The sequence below is a fragment of the Oncorhynchus kisutch genome, linkage group LG9 (genome assembly GCF_002021735.2).
Source record: "Oncorhynchus kisutch isolate 150728-3 linkage group LG9, Okis_V2, whole genome shotgun sequence".
In the NCBI taxonomy this organism is placed as follows: Eukaryota; Metazoa; Chordata; class Actinopteri; order Salmoniformes; family Salmonidae; genus Oncorhynchus; species Oncorhynchus kisutch.
The window spans coordinates 23,355,783-23,369,658 of record NC_034182.2 but is presented as its reverse complement, the minus strand read 5'-3'; the positions used below and the strand labels follow the sequence as shown (position 1 = coordinate 23,369,658).

Below are 13,876 nucleotides of genomic sequence, written 5' to 3'. Positions count from 1 at the left end.
CCCAGAAATACTCACTGCTGTAATCACTGCCAAAGGTGATTCTAACATGCATTGACTAAAGGGGTTGAATACTTACCTCAATCAAGATATATTAGTGTTTTTTTAAATTTTTTACAGATGTTAAAATCTTTCTTTCTGTTTGACAGAGTATTTTGTGTAAATTGTTGATTAAAAAAAGACATGTCCATTAGAATCCCACTTTGTAACACAATAAAATGTGAACAAAGTCAAATGGTATGAATACTTTCTGAAGACACTGTATATTGCAGAGTATAGCCTAACCTATGGCGCTTGGATCCATGAAATGGCATATCAGCCTACTCTGTAACACCCACAGATTTACATTCTGAAGAGTTTACACAAATATTAATGTCATAGACAGGGTTGCCAGGCCTAGCTAAAATTTCTAGCCCAATGACCTCTGAAAACCCATACACAAGGCCTGAAAACTAGCCCCCCAAAAAATTGGCAGCAAGAGAGGACTTCCCACATTTATCCAGTAAACACCTTTTCCATAATGTTATAGATCAACGTAATTTTTTACAGCGTAGGCTAAGAAGCAAAATCCTGTTTTCCATCAAAATAATAATTATTGGGAGTTTAATAATGTAGAAAGAGAAAATATAAATCACCCTTATTAAACTCTCCATATCATTTTCGATCAACGGATGTCATTCTAAATTGTTTTGACTTATATGATTAAGCAATAAGGCACAAATTTATTTGCAATGACTCCAGTGATATCGTCATTTCAACATTTCAACCAACTTCATGAGGTAGTCACCTGGAATGCATTTCAAGGCACATTAGACTGAATTGTGAGGTGATTTTTCCACAGTTAAAATCCCACAATAAGAGCTACGATGCCAGTATTTGTGTAAACTCTTTAGAATTGTAATATGCAGGTGTCACCGAGTAGGCTGATACCCCATTGCATTGACTTAAGATCCATAAGCAAGGCAGTACATTGCGATATGAATGCCCAATATGCACAATAGACTGAATCGTGAGGTAAAATCCCACAATAAGAGCTATGGCGCAAATATTTCTGAAAACTCTTTACAGTTGTGTATTGTTGGTGTTACTGAGTAGGCTGATACCCCATTTAATGGAGATATGATCCATAGGTAAGGCTGTACATTGCAATATAAGTATGCTTCCATTGCAATTCTGAAGTCTATACATCCCCGGTGTAATTTAAACAGATTTTTACTTTGTGTCAAATTAACTAATTATTGTCTTGCTGAATTTATATAACAACATTCCAACCTTGTTAAGCATTATCTAGTCCAATTGTTATATGATTCCACAAATTGTATCCGTTTATTTTGAAGGCGCACCGCCGATTCCACTATTGTTGCTCATGCTAATGTTGCTCACGACACACTGGTCAAGGGAGTTGAGTGGCAACGATTGTGGGTGGACTGGACCTCTGACTACATCAAGTTGCTATCAGTCAATGCTTTTAAAAATGTACAATTTTAAACCCTTATCATGTACCTATGTTTGTCCTGTGTAAAGTCTGGCCTTTCTTTCTTTGCTGAAATCCATACTTTTTAAAAGTTTAACTACTTTGCTAGCATGTTTACCTAACCCTAACCCCTAGCATAGCTAACGTTAGCCACCTAGCTAGACTAGCTAACGTTAGCCACAACAAATGTACTGTAATGTACACGAATGCATTATGAAGAATGAAAATCCTACAATACACATGAAATGCGTGGTGTATAGAATCGTTGTTATACTTCTTTGTGTGCCTGTCATGAATTTTGAATAAGTAGGCTAATTCGTGTCGATTTCTCAATAAGCTGTGATGGTGTGAAGTATATTTTCACCCCCTGCTTGTACAGTATGTGTGAAATTTACTGCTGTTATCCACTGTATGTGAGTATATGGGTTCATGACCAATTGTTTTCTGGAAAATGTTTCCAATTCATCCATGACTTGACTCATCTCTTCAGTAGGTCCTATGATTGAGTGTACTCTGGCCCAGGGGTGCGAAGGTGAATGGCAAGGCACTGGAGTGGCGAACCACCAATGCTGTCTCTGCCTGCCCGGTTCCCCTTTCTCCACTGGGATTCTCTGCCTCTGACCCTATTACTGAGTCACTGGCATGCTCATGCTCTCCAACGCCGTCCCTAGGAGGGGTGCATCACATTGTGCCAAGCTTTTTTTTAGAGCCACTGACGTGATCTTCCTGTCTGGGTTTACGCCCCCTCGGGCTCGTGTGGTTAGGGAGATCTTCGTGGGCCATTCTCTGCCTTGTCTCCGAATAGTACGTTAGTGGTCTGTTGATATCTCTTTGGTGGTGTGCGGGCTGTGGTTGGGGTTATGTCCTGCCTGGTTGGCCTTTCTGGGGGGGCCCGCCCGTCTCAGTCTCCGGTATCTATGCTGCAATAGTCTACGTGCCAGGGGGCTATGGTCAGTCTGTCCTATCTGGTGTAATTATCCTGTCTTATCTGGTGTCCTGTGTGATCTTAGGACCATGCCTCAGGAGTACCTGGCCTGACGACTCCTGGCTGTCCCCTTCCCCAGTCCACCTGGTCGTGCTGCAGATCCAGTTTCTGCTGTTCTGTCTGCAGCTATGGAACCCTGACCTGTTCACAGGACATGCTACCTTGTACCGGACCTGCTGTTTCCACCCTCTCTCTTCCTCCCTCTCTCTCTTTCACTCTCTACCCTACCTGCTGTCTTGACCGCAATGCGGCAGGGTAGCCTAGTGGTTAGAGCGTTGGGCTAGTGAGCGTTGGGCTAGTAACTGAAAGGTTGTAAGCTCAAATCTCAGAGCTGACAAGGTACAAACCTGTCGTTCTGCCCCTGAACCCACTGTTCCTAGGCCGTCATTGAAAATAAGAATCTGACTAATATCAGCTGGCTTTCCATAACGAGCATTTAAAAAAATATTTTTTTAAATGCTCGGTTATGGAAAGCCAGCTGATATTAACTCCTGAGGTGCGGACCTGTTGCATCCTCTATAACCACTGTGATTATTATTTGACCCTGTTGGTCATCTATGAACATCTTGAAGAACGATCTGGCCTTAATGACCATGTACTCTTATAATCTCAGCCAGAATAGGACTGGCCACCCTTCAGAGTCTGGTTCAACTCTAGGTTTCTTCCTATGTTCCTGCTTTTCTAGGGAGTTTTTCCAAGCCACTGTGCTTCTACATCTGCATTGCTCGCTCTTCTGGGTTTTAGGGTAGGTGTCTGTATATCACTTTGACAACTGCTTATGCTTAAATGTCTTTCTCTGCCATTTTTTCTGTATTCTTCCAACAATGTATGTGTGTCTTTGTTTCAATGGGGCCAGACAGATTAATCAAATCCATCTATATTGTATTTTGACAACATATGTTTACGTTTTGATGATGTGAAATGAGAACTGAAACATGATGTTCACTCAGTAGATTATTGGGGAATTTGAATTGGAGTTTAAGGTAATAGACTAGTGAATGAGCGAGATAGAGAGAAAGGCACGAAGGTGAGGAGGAGAATGGAAAGAAAAGTGAGGGCACCACTTAACTATCACTATGAACCAGACAGGACTAGGGTTGCAAAATTCCTGGAACGGGATGGGATGATGACTCATATAAAGTACCCCCTTCTCACCACAATTTTTAGCTGCCTCTCTCTTGTGAGTGAACATACATTTTTTAAGTTTTAGATTAACATTTTATCAAATCAACGTTTAATTTGTCATATGCGCCGAATACACCTTACAGTGAAATGTTTACTTACAGGCTCTAACCAATAGTGCAAAAAAGATATTAGGTGAACCATAGGTATGTAAAGAAATAAAACAACAGTAAAAAGACAGGCTATATACAGTAGCGAGGCTATAAAAGTAACGAGGCTATATACAGACACCGGTTAGTCTCGCTGATTGAGGTAGTATGTACATGTAGATATGGTTAAAGTGACTATGCATATATGATGAACAGAGAGTAGCAGTAGCGTAAAAGAGGGGTTGGCGGATGGTGGGTGGCAGGACACAATGTAGATAGCCCGGTTAGCCAATGTGTGGGAGCACTGGTTGGTCGGCCCAATTGAGGTAGTATGTACATGAATGTATAGTTAAAGTGACTATGCATATATGATAAACAGAGAGTAACAGCAGCGTAAAAGAGGGGTTGGAAGGGGGGCACACAATGCAAATATTCTGGGTAGCCATTTGATTACCTGTTCAGGAGTCTTATGGCTTGGGGGTAAAAACTGTTGAGAAGCATTTTTGTCCTAGACTTGGCACTCGGGTACCGCTTGCCATGCGGTAGTAGAGAGAACAGTCTATGACTGGGGTGGCTGGGGTCTTTGACCATTTTTAGGGCCTGACAACGCCTGGTGTAGAGGTCCTGGATGGCAGGCAGCTTAGCGCCAGTGATGTACTGGACCGTACACACTACCCTCTGTAGTGCCTTGTGGTCGGAGGCCGAGCAATTGCCGTACCAGGCAGTGATGCAACCAGTCAGGCTGGTTGCATCACGATGTTGCAGCTGTAGAAATTTTTGAGGATCTCAGGACCCATGCCAAATCTTTTTAGTTTCCTGAAGGGGCATAGGCTTTGTCGTGCCCTCTTCACGACTGTCTTGGTGTGTTTGGACCATTTTGTTTGTTGGCCGTGCAGTCATGAGTGAACAGGGAGTACAGGAGGGGACTGAGCATGCATCCCTGAGGGGCCCACGTGTTGAGGATCAGCGTGGTGGATGTGTTGTTACCTACCCTTACCACCTGGGGGCGGCCCGTCAGGTAGTCCAGGGTCCAGTTGTCGAGGGAGGTGTTTAGTCCCAGGGTCCTTAGCTTAGTGATGAGCTTTGAGGGCACTATGTTGTTGAACGCTGAGCTGTAGTCAATGAATAGCATTCTCACATAGGTGTTCCTTTTGTCCAGGTGGGAAAGGGCAGTGTGGAGTGTAATAGAGATTGCATCATCTGTGGATCTGTTGGTGTGGTATGCAAATTGGAGTGGGTCTAGAGTTTCTGGGATAATGGTTTTGATGTGAGCCATGACCAGCCTTTCAAACCATTTCATGGCTACAGACATGAGAGCTACGGGTCGGTAGTCATTTAGGCTGGTTACCTTAGTTTTCTTGGGCACAGGGACTATGGTGGTCTGCTTGAAACATGTTGGTATTACAGACTCAGACAGGGAGAGGTTGAAAATGTCTGTGAAGACACTTGCCAGTTGGTCAGTGCATGCTCATGCTCAGTGCATGCTCAGTACACGTCCTGGTAATCCGTCTGGCCCAGTGGCCTTGTGAATGTTAACCTGTTTAAATGTCTTACTCACATCGGCTGCGGAGAGCGTGATCACACATGCTCTCATGCATGTTTCATTGTTACTTGCCTCGAAGCGAGTATAGAAGTTATTTAGCTCATCTGTTAGGCTTGTGTCACTGGGCAGCTCTCGGCTATGCTTCCCTTTGTCGTCTGTAATAGTTCAGCAGGATTTATTTTAAGCTTCTGGGTTAGTCCCGCTCCTTGAAAGCGGCAATTCTTGCCTTTAGGTCACTACGAATGTTGCCTGTAGTCCATGGCTTCTGATTAGGGTATGTACGTACAGTCACTGTGGGGACTGATGTGGTCTACTCCTCAATGCCATCGGAAGAATCCCACAATATATTCCAGTCTGTGCCAGCAAAACAGTCCTGTAGTTTAGCATCTGCTTCATTGCTAAACTTTTTTAAATATTTTATTTAACCTTTATTTAACCAGGTAGGCTAGTTGAGAACAAGTTCTCATTTGCAACTGCGACCTGGCCAAGATAAAGCATAGCAGTGTGAACAGACAACACAGAGTTACACATGGAGTAAACAATTAACAAGTCAATAACACAGTAGAAAAAAAAGGGGAGTCTATATACATTGTGTGCAAAAGGCATGAGGAGGTAGGCGAATAATTACAATTTTGCAGATTAACACTGGAGTGATAAATGATCAGATGGTCATGTACAGGTAGAGATATTGGTGTGCAAAAGAGCAGAAAAGTAAATAAATAAAAACAGTATGGGGATGAGGTAGGTAAAAATGGGTGGGCTATTTACCGATAGACTATGTACAGCTGCAGCGATCGGTTAGCTGCTCAGATAGCAGATGTTTGAAGTTGGTGAGGGAGATACAAGTCTCCAACTTCAGAGATTTTTGCAATTCGTTCCAGTCACAGGCAGCAGAGAACTGGAACGAAAGGCGGCCAAATGAGGTGTTGGCTTTAGGGATGATCAGTGAGATACACCTGCTGGAGCGCGTGCTACGGATGGGTGTTGCCATCGTGACCAGTGAACTGAGATAAGGCGGAGCTTTACCTAGCATGGACTTGTAGATGACCTGGAGCCAAGACACTTGGCACCAAGACACCAAGAACATTCCCCTTGTACAGGTTAAGGATGCAACACTTTACACATATGGAAAATAATAATGAAAATCATGTCTTCTAACGCAATATTTTCCAGCACGCTAGCTCAAACAATATGGCCGCTATGAGCCAATGAGCTTGAATTAATGTTTTTTCCTGTCCAACAATGCCACCATGCAGCCAAATGGAACCATTCTTTACAGGTAATCTACACTCACATCACTGAGTATGTGTGCCAAATTTCATGACTGAGTCATAGCGTGTGGTCGATATGAAGGTGCTTGCATGAGTTTAGTCTTGACAGTGTTTGCAACATATGTACCAAGTTTTGTTACAATACGAATATCCGTGACTGATTTCTATGCATTTATGTGCCAGACCACTTCCATTAATGCTTATTGATTAATAGTGGCCATGTTGTTTTAGGGACTAGTTTGGAAAATATTGCATTGAGAGACCTTTGTCCATACAGTAGATGCCACATATTGTTTTGAGCAGTAGCATTTGAGGAGTAGAGTTTTGAGTGGATTTCACAAAATTCTAAATGGCAGAAAACCCATCATGGAGGATCTTATGGGTCCTCTTATGCAACGTTTTATCCTCCTTGGCCTTATTATTTGAATTGTTTGCCAAATTGTCAGAACCATAATAATAATAATAATAATAATGAATGTCAACAAACAGCTTCAATGCTAAACCCCCCCAAAAATACAATATTTGTATATACATTTTCAGGTATGAGTTTCCATGGTTAAGGCTATGCAGCACCACCTACTGAACAGTTGATTTATATACAGCTATGCCTTTGGTATCCCATCCAAGCCTTTAACCAAGCTCAGCTTTGATATTTGCCGCTGACTAGTATAAATGAGTTGTTGTGAGAATGATTGTTGAGAGATCTCCACTTAATAACTAAATAGATTCCCTGCTGCGATCAGTCCTCCTCCTCCTCCTGTCCTCCTCCTCTCTTTCGCTTCTCTTGTCCTCCTTCCCCTCCTAATCTTCTCCCCCTCTTTCTTCTTTACCCCTTCCTCCTCCATCTGCTTCTCCTCGTGGAGGACTTTGCTTATTTTTTCAATAAGTATTTGGTATTTAGTCAGCCACCAATTGTGCAAGTTCTCCCACTTAAAAAGAGGCCTGTAATTTTCATCATAGGTACACTTCAATTATGACAGACAAAATGAGAAAAAAATCCAGAAAATCACATTGTAGGATTTTTTATGAATTTATTTGCAAATTATGGTGGAAAATAAGTATTTGGTCAATAACAAAAGTTTATCTCAATACCCTTTGTTGGCAATGACAGAGGTCAAACGTTTTCTGTAAGTCTTCACAAGGTTTTCACACACTGTTGCTGGTATTTTGGCCCATTCCTCCATGCAGATCTCCTCTAGAGCAATGATGTTTTGGGGCTGTTGCTGGGCAACACGGACTTACAACTCCCTCCAAGGATTTTCTATGGGGTTGAGATCTGAAGACTGGCTAGGCCACTTCAGGACCTTAAAATGCTTCTTACAAAGCCACTCCTTTGTTGCCCGGGCGGTGTGTTTGGGATCATTGTCATGCTGAAAGACCCAGCCACGTTTCATATTCAATGCCCTTGCTGATGGAAGGAGGTTTTCACTCAAAATCTCATGATACATGGCCCCATTCATTCTTTCCTTTACACGGATCAGTCATCCTGGTCCCTTTGCAGAAAAACAGCCCAAAAGCATGATGTTTCCACCCCCATGCTTCACAGTAGGTATGGTGTTCTTTGGATGCAACTCAGCATTCTTTGTCCTCCAAACACGACGAGTTGAGTTTTTACCAAAAAGTTCTATTTTGGTTTCATCTGACCATATGACATTCTCCCAATCTTCTTCTGGATCATCCAAATGCTCTCTAGCAAACTTCAGACGGGCCTGGACATGTACTGGCTTAAGCAGGGGGACACATCTGGCACTGCAGGATTTGAGTCCCTGGCGGCGTAGTGTGTTACTGATGGTAGGCTTTGTTACTTTGTCCCAGCTCTCTGCAGGTCATTCACTAGGTCCCCCCGTGTGGTTCTGGGATTTTTGCTCACCGTTCTTGTGATCATTTTGACCCCACGGGGTGAGATCTTGCGTGGAGCCCCAGATCGAGGGAGATTATCAGTTGTCTTGTATGTCTTCCATTTCCTAATAATTGCTCCCACAGTTGATTTCTTCAAACCAAGCTGCTTACCTATTGCAGATTCAGTCTTCCCAGCCTGGTGCAGGTCTACAATTTTGTTTCTGGTGTCTTTTGACAGCTCTTTGGTCTTGGCCATAGTGGAGTTTGGAGTGTGACTGTTTGAGGTTGTGGACAGGTGTCTTTTATACTGATAACAAGTTCAAACAGGTGCCATTAATACAGGTAACGAGTGGAGGACAGAGAAGCCTCTTAAAGAAGAAGTTACAGGTCTGCGAGAGCCAGAAATCTTGCTTGTTTGTAGGTGACCCAGTGATGGGGTTTGTGTATTCCCAGTGATGGGGTTTTGTGTACTCCCAGTGATGGGGTTTTGTGTATTCCCAGTGATGGGGTTTTGTGTATGCCCAGTGATGGTGTTTTGTGTATTCCCAGTGATGGGGTTTTGTGTATTCCCAGTGATGGGGTTTTGTGTATTCCCAGTGATGGGGTTTTGTGTATTCCCAGTGATGGGGTTTTGTGTATGCCCAGTGATGGGGTTTTGTGTATTCCCAGTGATGGGGTTTTGTGTATGCCCAGTGATGGGGTTTTGTGTATAAATGCCCAGTGATGGGGTTTTGTGTATTCCCAGTGATGGGGTTTTGTGTATGCCCAGTGATGGGGTTTTGTGTATGCCCAGTGATGGGGTTTTGTGTATGCCCAGTGATGGGGTTTTGTGTATAAATGCCCAGTGATGGGGTTTTGTGTATAAATGCCCAGTGATGGGGTTTTGTGTATAAATGCCCAGTGATGGGGTTTTGTGTATAAATGCCCAGTGATGGGGTTTTGTGTATAAATGCCCAGTGATGGGGTTTTGTGTATTCCCAATGATGGGGTTTTGTGTGTGCCCAGTGATGGGGTTTTGTGTATTCCCAGTGATGGGGTTTTGTGTATTCCCAGTGATGGGGTTTTGTGTATAAATGCCCAGTGATGGGGTTTTGTGTATAAATGCCCAGTGATTCCCTGTGTTCGGCAGATCCCTTTTTATCCGTGTAGCCTTTAGGTTGGTGTGCTCTGGAAGGATGAGAGCAAGGATGGGACAGTGTGGCTTAATCCAAATCCAGTGGAACTTTGTAATGTGTGCATGCGGCGTGAGTGCCCCTCTCCCTCCAGATCCACTCTCGGTCTTCCTGAGCAGGCCTTCCTCAACTATGCACTTTTGTAATTGTAATTGAAAGCTGATATTGAATCTAACTATTGGAGGCCTGTTGTTCAAGTGTCAGCGCTGAAGATCATGTTTGATATGTGCAGACGCTCCGATTGTTGACTATTTATGGTTATATTGATCTCATTTGAGTGAGCATTATCAAGGAGTAACTGACAGTAATGACCAGGCTGTGCTGTAAAGGGCCAGGGTTAAAATAAGGGTCAACTGTTTTTTATTTTTTTCAATGTATAGGCTGAAGGGTGTAAATGTCCTATTCTTTTTCCTACCTCCTTGACCCAGATTCCCCAGTGTTTGGCTGTGGAGGAGCAACACAATCCCGCTGACCCTCTAAGCATGCCATACCCCTACTGATCCCCTAGTAACATGCCCCAGAATACATTGGGAGGTGGCGGCCAAGGCCTTGGTATGTCTAGAAGAAGCCTTGGGATTGGAGGAGCTCAGTCAGGCTCTAAGCCTAAAACAATCCCCATTTTTACGGTTCTAGGGTTTTGATCTTCTATGCTTCACATGTTATACATAGTAAAAACTGAAAGGAAAATTAATAAAAAACTGTGAGAAATGTATTGAGAAAACAGGAAATAATGATGGAGGGGTGTGTGGGGAAATGATGAAGAGAAAATGGGAAAATGGCAAGATGCAGTCTTGTGTATTCTGCTGTAAGACATCTCTCCATCACTAACACAACAATCTATCTATCACATGGTAAAATTGTGGACATTGCCACTCTGAAACCCAAACCCTTTATTATCTATTATTGTTTAGTTCGTACTGTGGAAAGACTGAGGAATGAGAACCTGGACCAGAAACAGACACAATAGTTTACTGTGAGATCTGATCTGTATGACTATGAGTATATATATAGCTGCTTGTTCGGGGGGTTTATAAAGGGTTCTGTCAAATAGGGGTCAGTACACACAAGTAGAAGGAAGGGGAAGAGGAAACAACAGAGATAACTGACCCTGTATGGTGGGTGGAATAGAAGACTGCAGTATAAAGATCACACACATTCTACAGCTAAGAGCCACTACAGATGCTTGAACACTGATACGACTATACTGTTCTGTTGTATTTCTCCACAGAAACCTGTGTCAAGTAAGTGACTTTAGGATTTGTTTAGTGTGACAACAGATTTTACTGTTGTTGTTTTTTTGGTGGTATTTTTTCCTAGATTTATTGGTAAGCTGTAGGTAGGGAGACTGTTTGTTGACATAAGTGATGGCTTTAGCTGGATCAAGCTTCCAAGGGGGCTTGGAGACTCTATGGAGACAAGATAAAGAATTGACGGGGGAAGGGCACAATATAGCGGCAGATCGAGAGTGAAAAGGGCATGCAAGGGAGTCAGTACAGTAAGATAGCTCTAGAGAGAGGGCTAGCTGAAAAAGAGGATGATAAGGTTCAAGAAGTGAAAGAAGAGCGGGCAGTTGATGGAGAGCAGAAAGGGGTGATAGATGATGTGGATACAACAAGGGTATACAGCAGAGACTCATATGCCAGAGAAACGTTCAAAGCCCTGGAGCAGCTCAGGGACTCGTCTCTCCTCACTGACCTGACTCTGAGCACTGAGAATGGACAGCGTCTCCACGCACACTCCCTTGTCCTGGCTGCTGTCAGCTCCCTGGTACATCACTCCCTAACACACCAGAGGCTGCCCAAGTGGGATGAAGATATGGAGAAGATGAGGGAGAGGAGAGATACAGACAGAGATATGAACATACAGACCGAGGTATTCATCAGTCTGGGTTCTGAGGTGAGGTGTGTAGGGCTGGCAGGGGTGACCGAGTTTGCCTACACTGGTGCCATATCAGCTCTGAACAGAGATTCACTGGCCCAGATACAGACTGCAGCTAAAACACTAGGGGTACCCAGAGTTCTAGAACTCTGCAGGAAAGAGGAGGGGAAGATGAAGAAGGGAGTAGAGAAGAGGACTGAAGAAAAGAAGGTATCTGCTGAAGAACAGATGAAGCTCACTCTTCAGTCAATCAGACAGCTGTGGAAAGAGGGAGTGGGCTGTGATGTGGAGCTGGAGGTTGATGGGACATCATTCCATGGTTAGTAAACTGGTGTCAAAATACATCATGACTATGTACTGTACAATGATAGAGAAGACAATTAATTTATTTTTAGGTGGGAGCGTCCGAGATCAAGCTAAATAACCCATGCATGCTTATAATGGTAATAATACTGATAATATTGATATGATTTTAAATAATAATAGGATGATATATAATATATTAATATTACTAATATATTAATATATAACAACATGATGTTATAATGAGAAAATATATAAATGAAATATAAATTGTGTTTATATTTTTGTAATAATTGTTGGGGACTCGTCCGGGATCAACAAAATACAATTATGTTAACTTCAAAATATTTCTACTTTCTGTCTTAAATCTGAATTCAGAAGAGTCCTGATAAACCAGATGGGGAGGTAGTCTATTTATGAGCTACCTGATTATAATAAGGATGATAACATCAATAATCCATTTCCTCTTCTCTCTCCTGTCTCCTCCAAGTCCACAAAGTGCTTATGGCTGCCAGTAGTGACTTCTTCCGGGGAATGTTCACCAGTGGGATGAAGGAATCCCAGCAGCCCTGTGTGGCCCTTCCCTTCCTGGAGGCTGCTGAGCTGGAGGCCATGATTGGCTGCTCCTACAGTGGGTCCCTCCCCCTCAGCTGGGGGCGTGTCTTTGAGATTACCTGCACCGCCCTCCAGCTCCAGTTCCAGCCCGCCCTCTCGCTGTGCCTCAACTTCCTGGAACAGGAAATCGATGCTCACTCCTGCCTGGACGTGGCCTCCTTCGCTGAGGCTTATGGGATGCCGGAACTCCTCGAAGTGGCAAACAGTTTTGTCCTGAGACACTTCCAAAACGTGGCAGCCACCCCTAAATTTCAAGACCTGCCAGCCAAGAAGCTTATAAGATATCTGAAAAGCGATTCCCTCTTTTTGCCCTCTGAGCTTGTCGTCTTCAAGGCTGTGGTGGCTTGGATCGAGGCGTGTCCCAGCAAAAGGCTTAAACTCACCAAAGAGCTGATGAAGAAAGTTCACTTTCCCCTCATGAACGTCAAGGAGTTCAATGAAGTTAAAACCACAAAACTGTGGTCTGAACGCAACACGGAAGGTCTCTACCTGACTATACTGGAGGACTTTCACTCCCATCACGTTGCACCTCGAACCCTGTGCAGGGTTTACTTGCCAAAGGACAGTCTAGTCTTGGTGGGTGGAGATCAGATCTCTGCCGACTTTAGCCGCCGATCTCCCAGCCGAGAACTGTGGTTCGGAAACTCTCTGAGGAACTACACAGGCATTGTAAAGAATGTGGAATGGAGGTTGCTTGGAGAGATGCCAAAGCCACCAAGGCTAAGTCACGAGGTGGCGGTACTCACAGGGAAGTTGTACGTGGTCGGGGGACAGAGTTATGAAGGCACACTTGAAGTTTTCAACTCGACCTACAGGTGAGATAAGACGCTTTGGGTTTGTATCTACTAACCAATGAGTCTTTTAGGTATGACATGTTTTATATTTTTATGTTTTTACATGATTTTCTTCCTTCATCTCTCATTCTTTATTGTCTTTCAGATATGATCCGCTTCAGAACCTCTGGGAGAGGTTGGCTGACTTGCATAAGACAAGGTGCAACTTTTCCATGGTTGTGCTGGACAGGATGATATATGCCATTGGAGGGGACATTGATCCAGAAACTAACCTGGATAGTGTGGAGCGCTACTGTCCAAACACAGATACCTGGAGGTAGTTTTTTTTTTGGTAACTCAAAAGAGAATGGTAACACAGAATTGCTTGTAGTAGTGTTCCATTGGAGATTTAAGTAAAACGTTGTTTCTTTGTTGCTATCATTACCAACTTTGGCCTTCCCTGTTAGCTTTTCGCGACCCTTGGATATGACATTGAGCTGCCATGCTGCCACAATGTTGGATGGAAAGATTTTCATCTCAGGGGGGTTGGACTGCAGGCACCAGTGTCGAGTATCCATGTTTCTGTACCACCCTGAGAGAGGAACCACCTACCTGGCCGAGATGAGCCAACCTCGAGCCCGTCACTGCATGGAGACTTTAAACGGCAATATTTACGTGGCAGGAGGTGTCACTGTTGATGAAAACATGACGTCTATCGACCAGCTGGCCTGTGAGTTCTATGACTCGGTTAGTGA

The 13,876-nt window shown here is 43.6% G+C and overlaps 1 protein-coding gene across 1 annotated transcript; it reads left to right on the top strand.

Annotated features, from left to right (window-relative positions):
• Positions 1-12,237: 12,237 nt before the first annotated feature.
• Positions 12,238-13,462, top strand: LOC116375210 (kelch-like protein 33). The gene is made up of 2 exons (XM_031831347.1): positions 12,238-13,163; positions 13,288-13,462. Exons 1-2 carry the CDS (start codon positions 12,238-12,240, stop codon positions 13,460-13,462), a joined length of 1,101 nt encoding a protein of 366 aa, XP_031687207.1.
• Positions 13,463-13,876: the final 414 nt, after the last annotated feature.

Bases quoted from the DNA above. Each gene is read 5' to 3' on its own strand.
- LOC116375210 (XM_031831347.1), top strand. From the start codon at position 12,238: ATGGCTGCCAGTAGTGACTTCTTCCGGGGAATGTTCACCAGTGGGATG. The intron at 13,164-13,287 runs GTGAGATAAGAC...ATTGTCTTTCAG, and splicing joins GTTTTCAACTCGACCTACAG to ATATGATCCGCTTCAGAACC.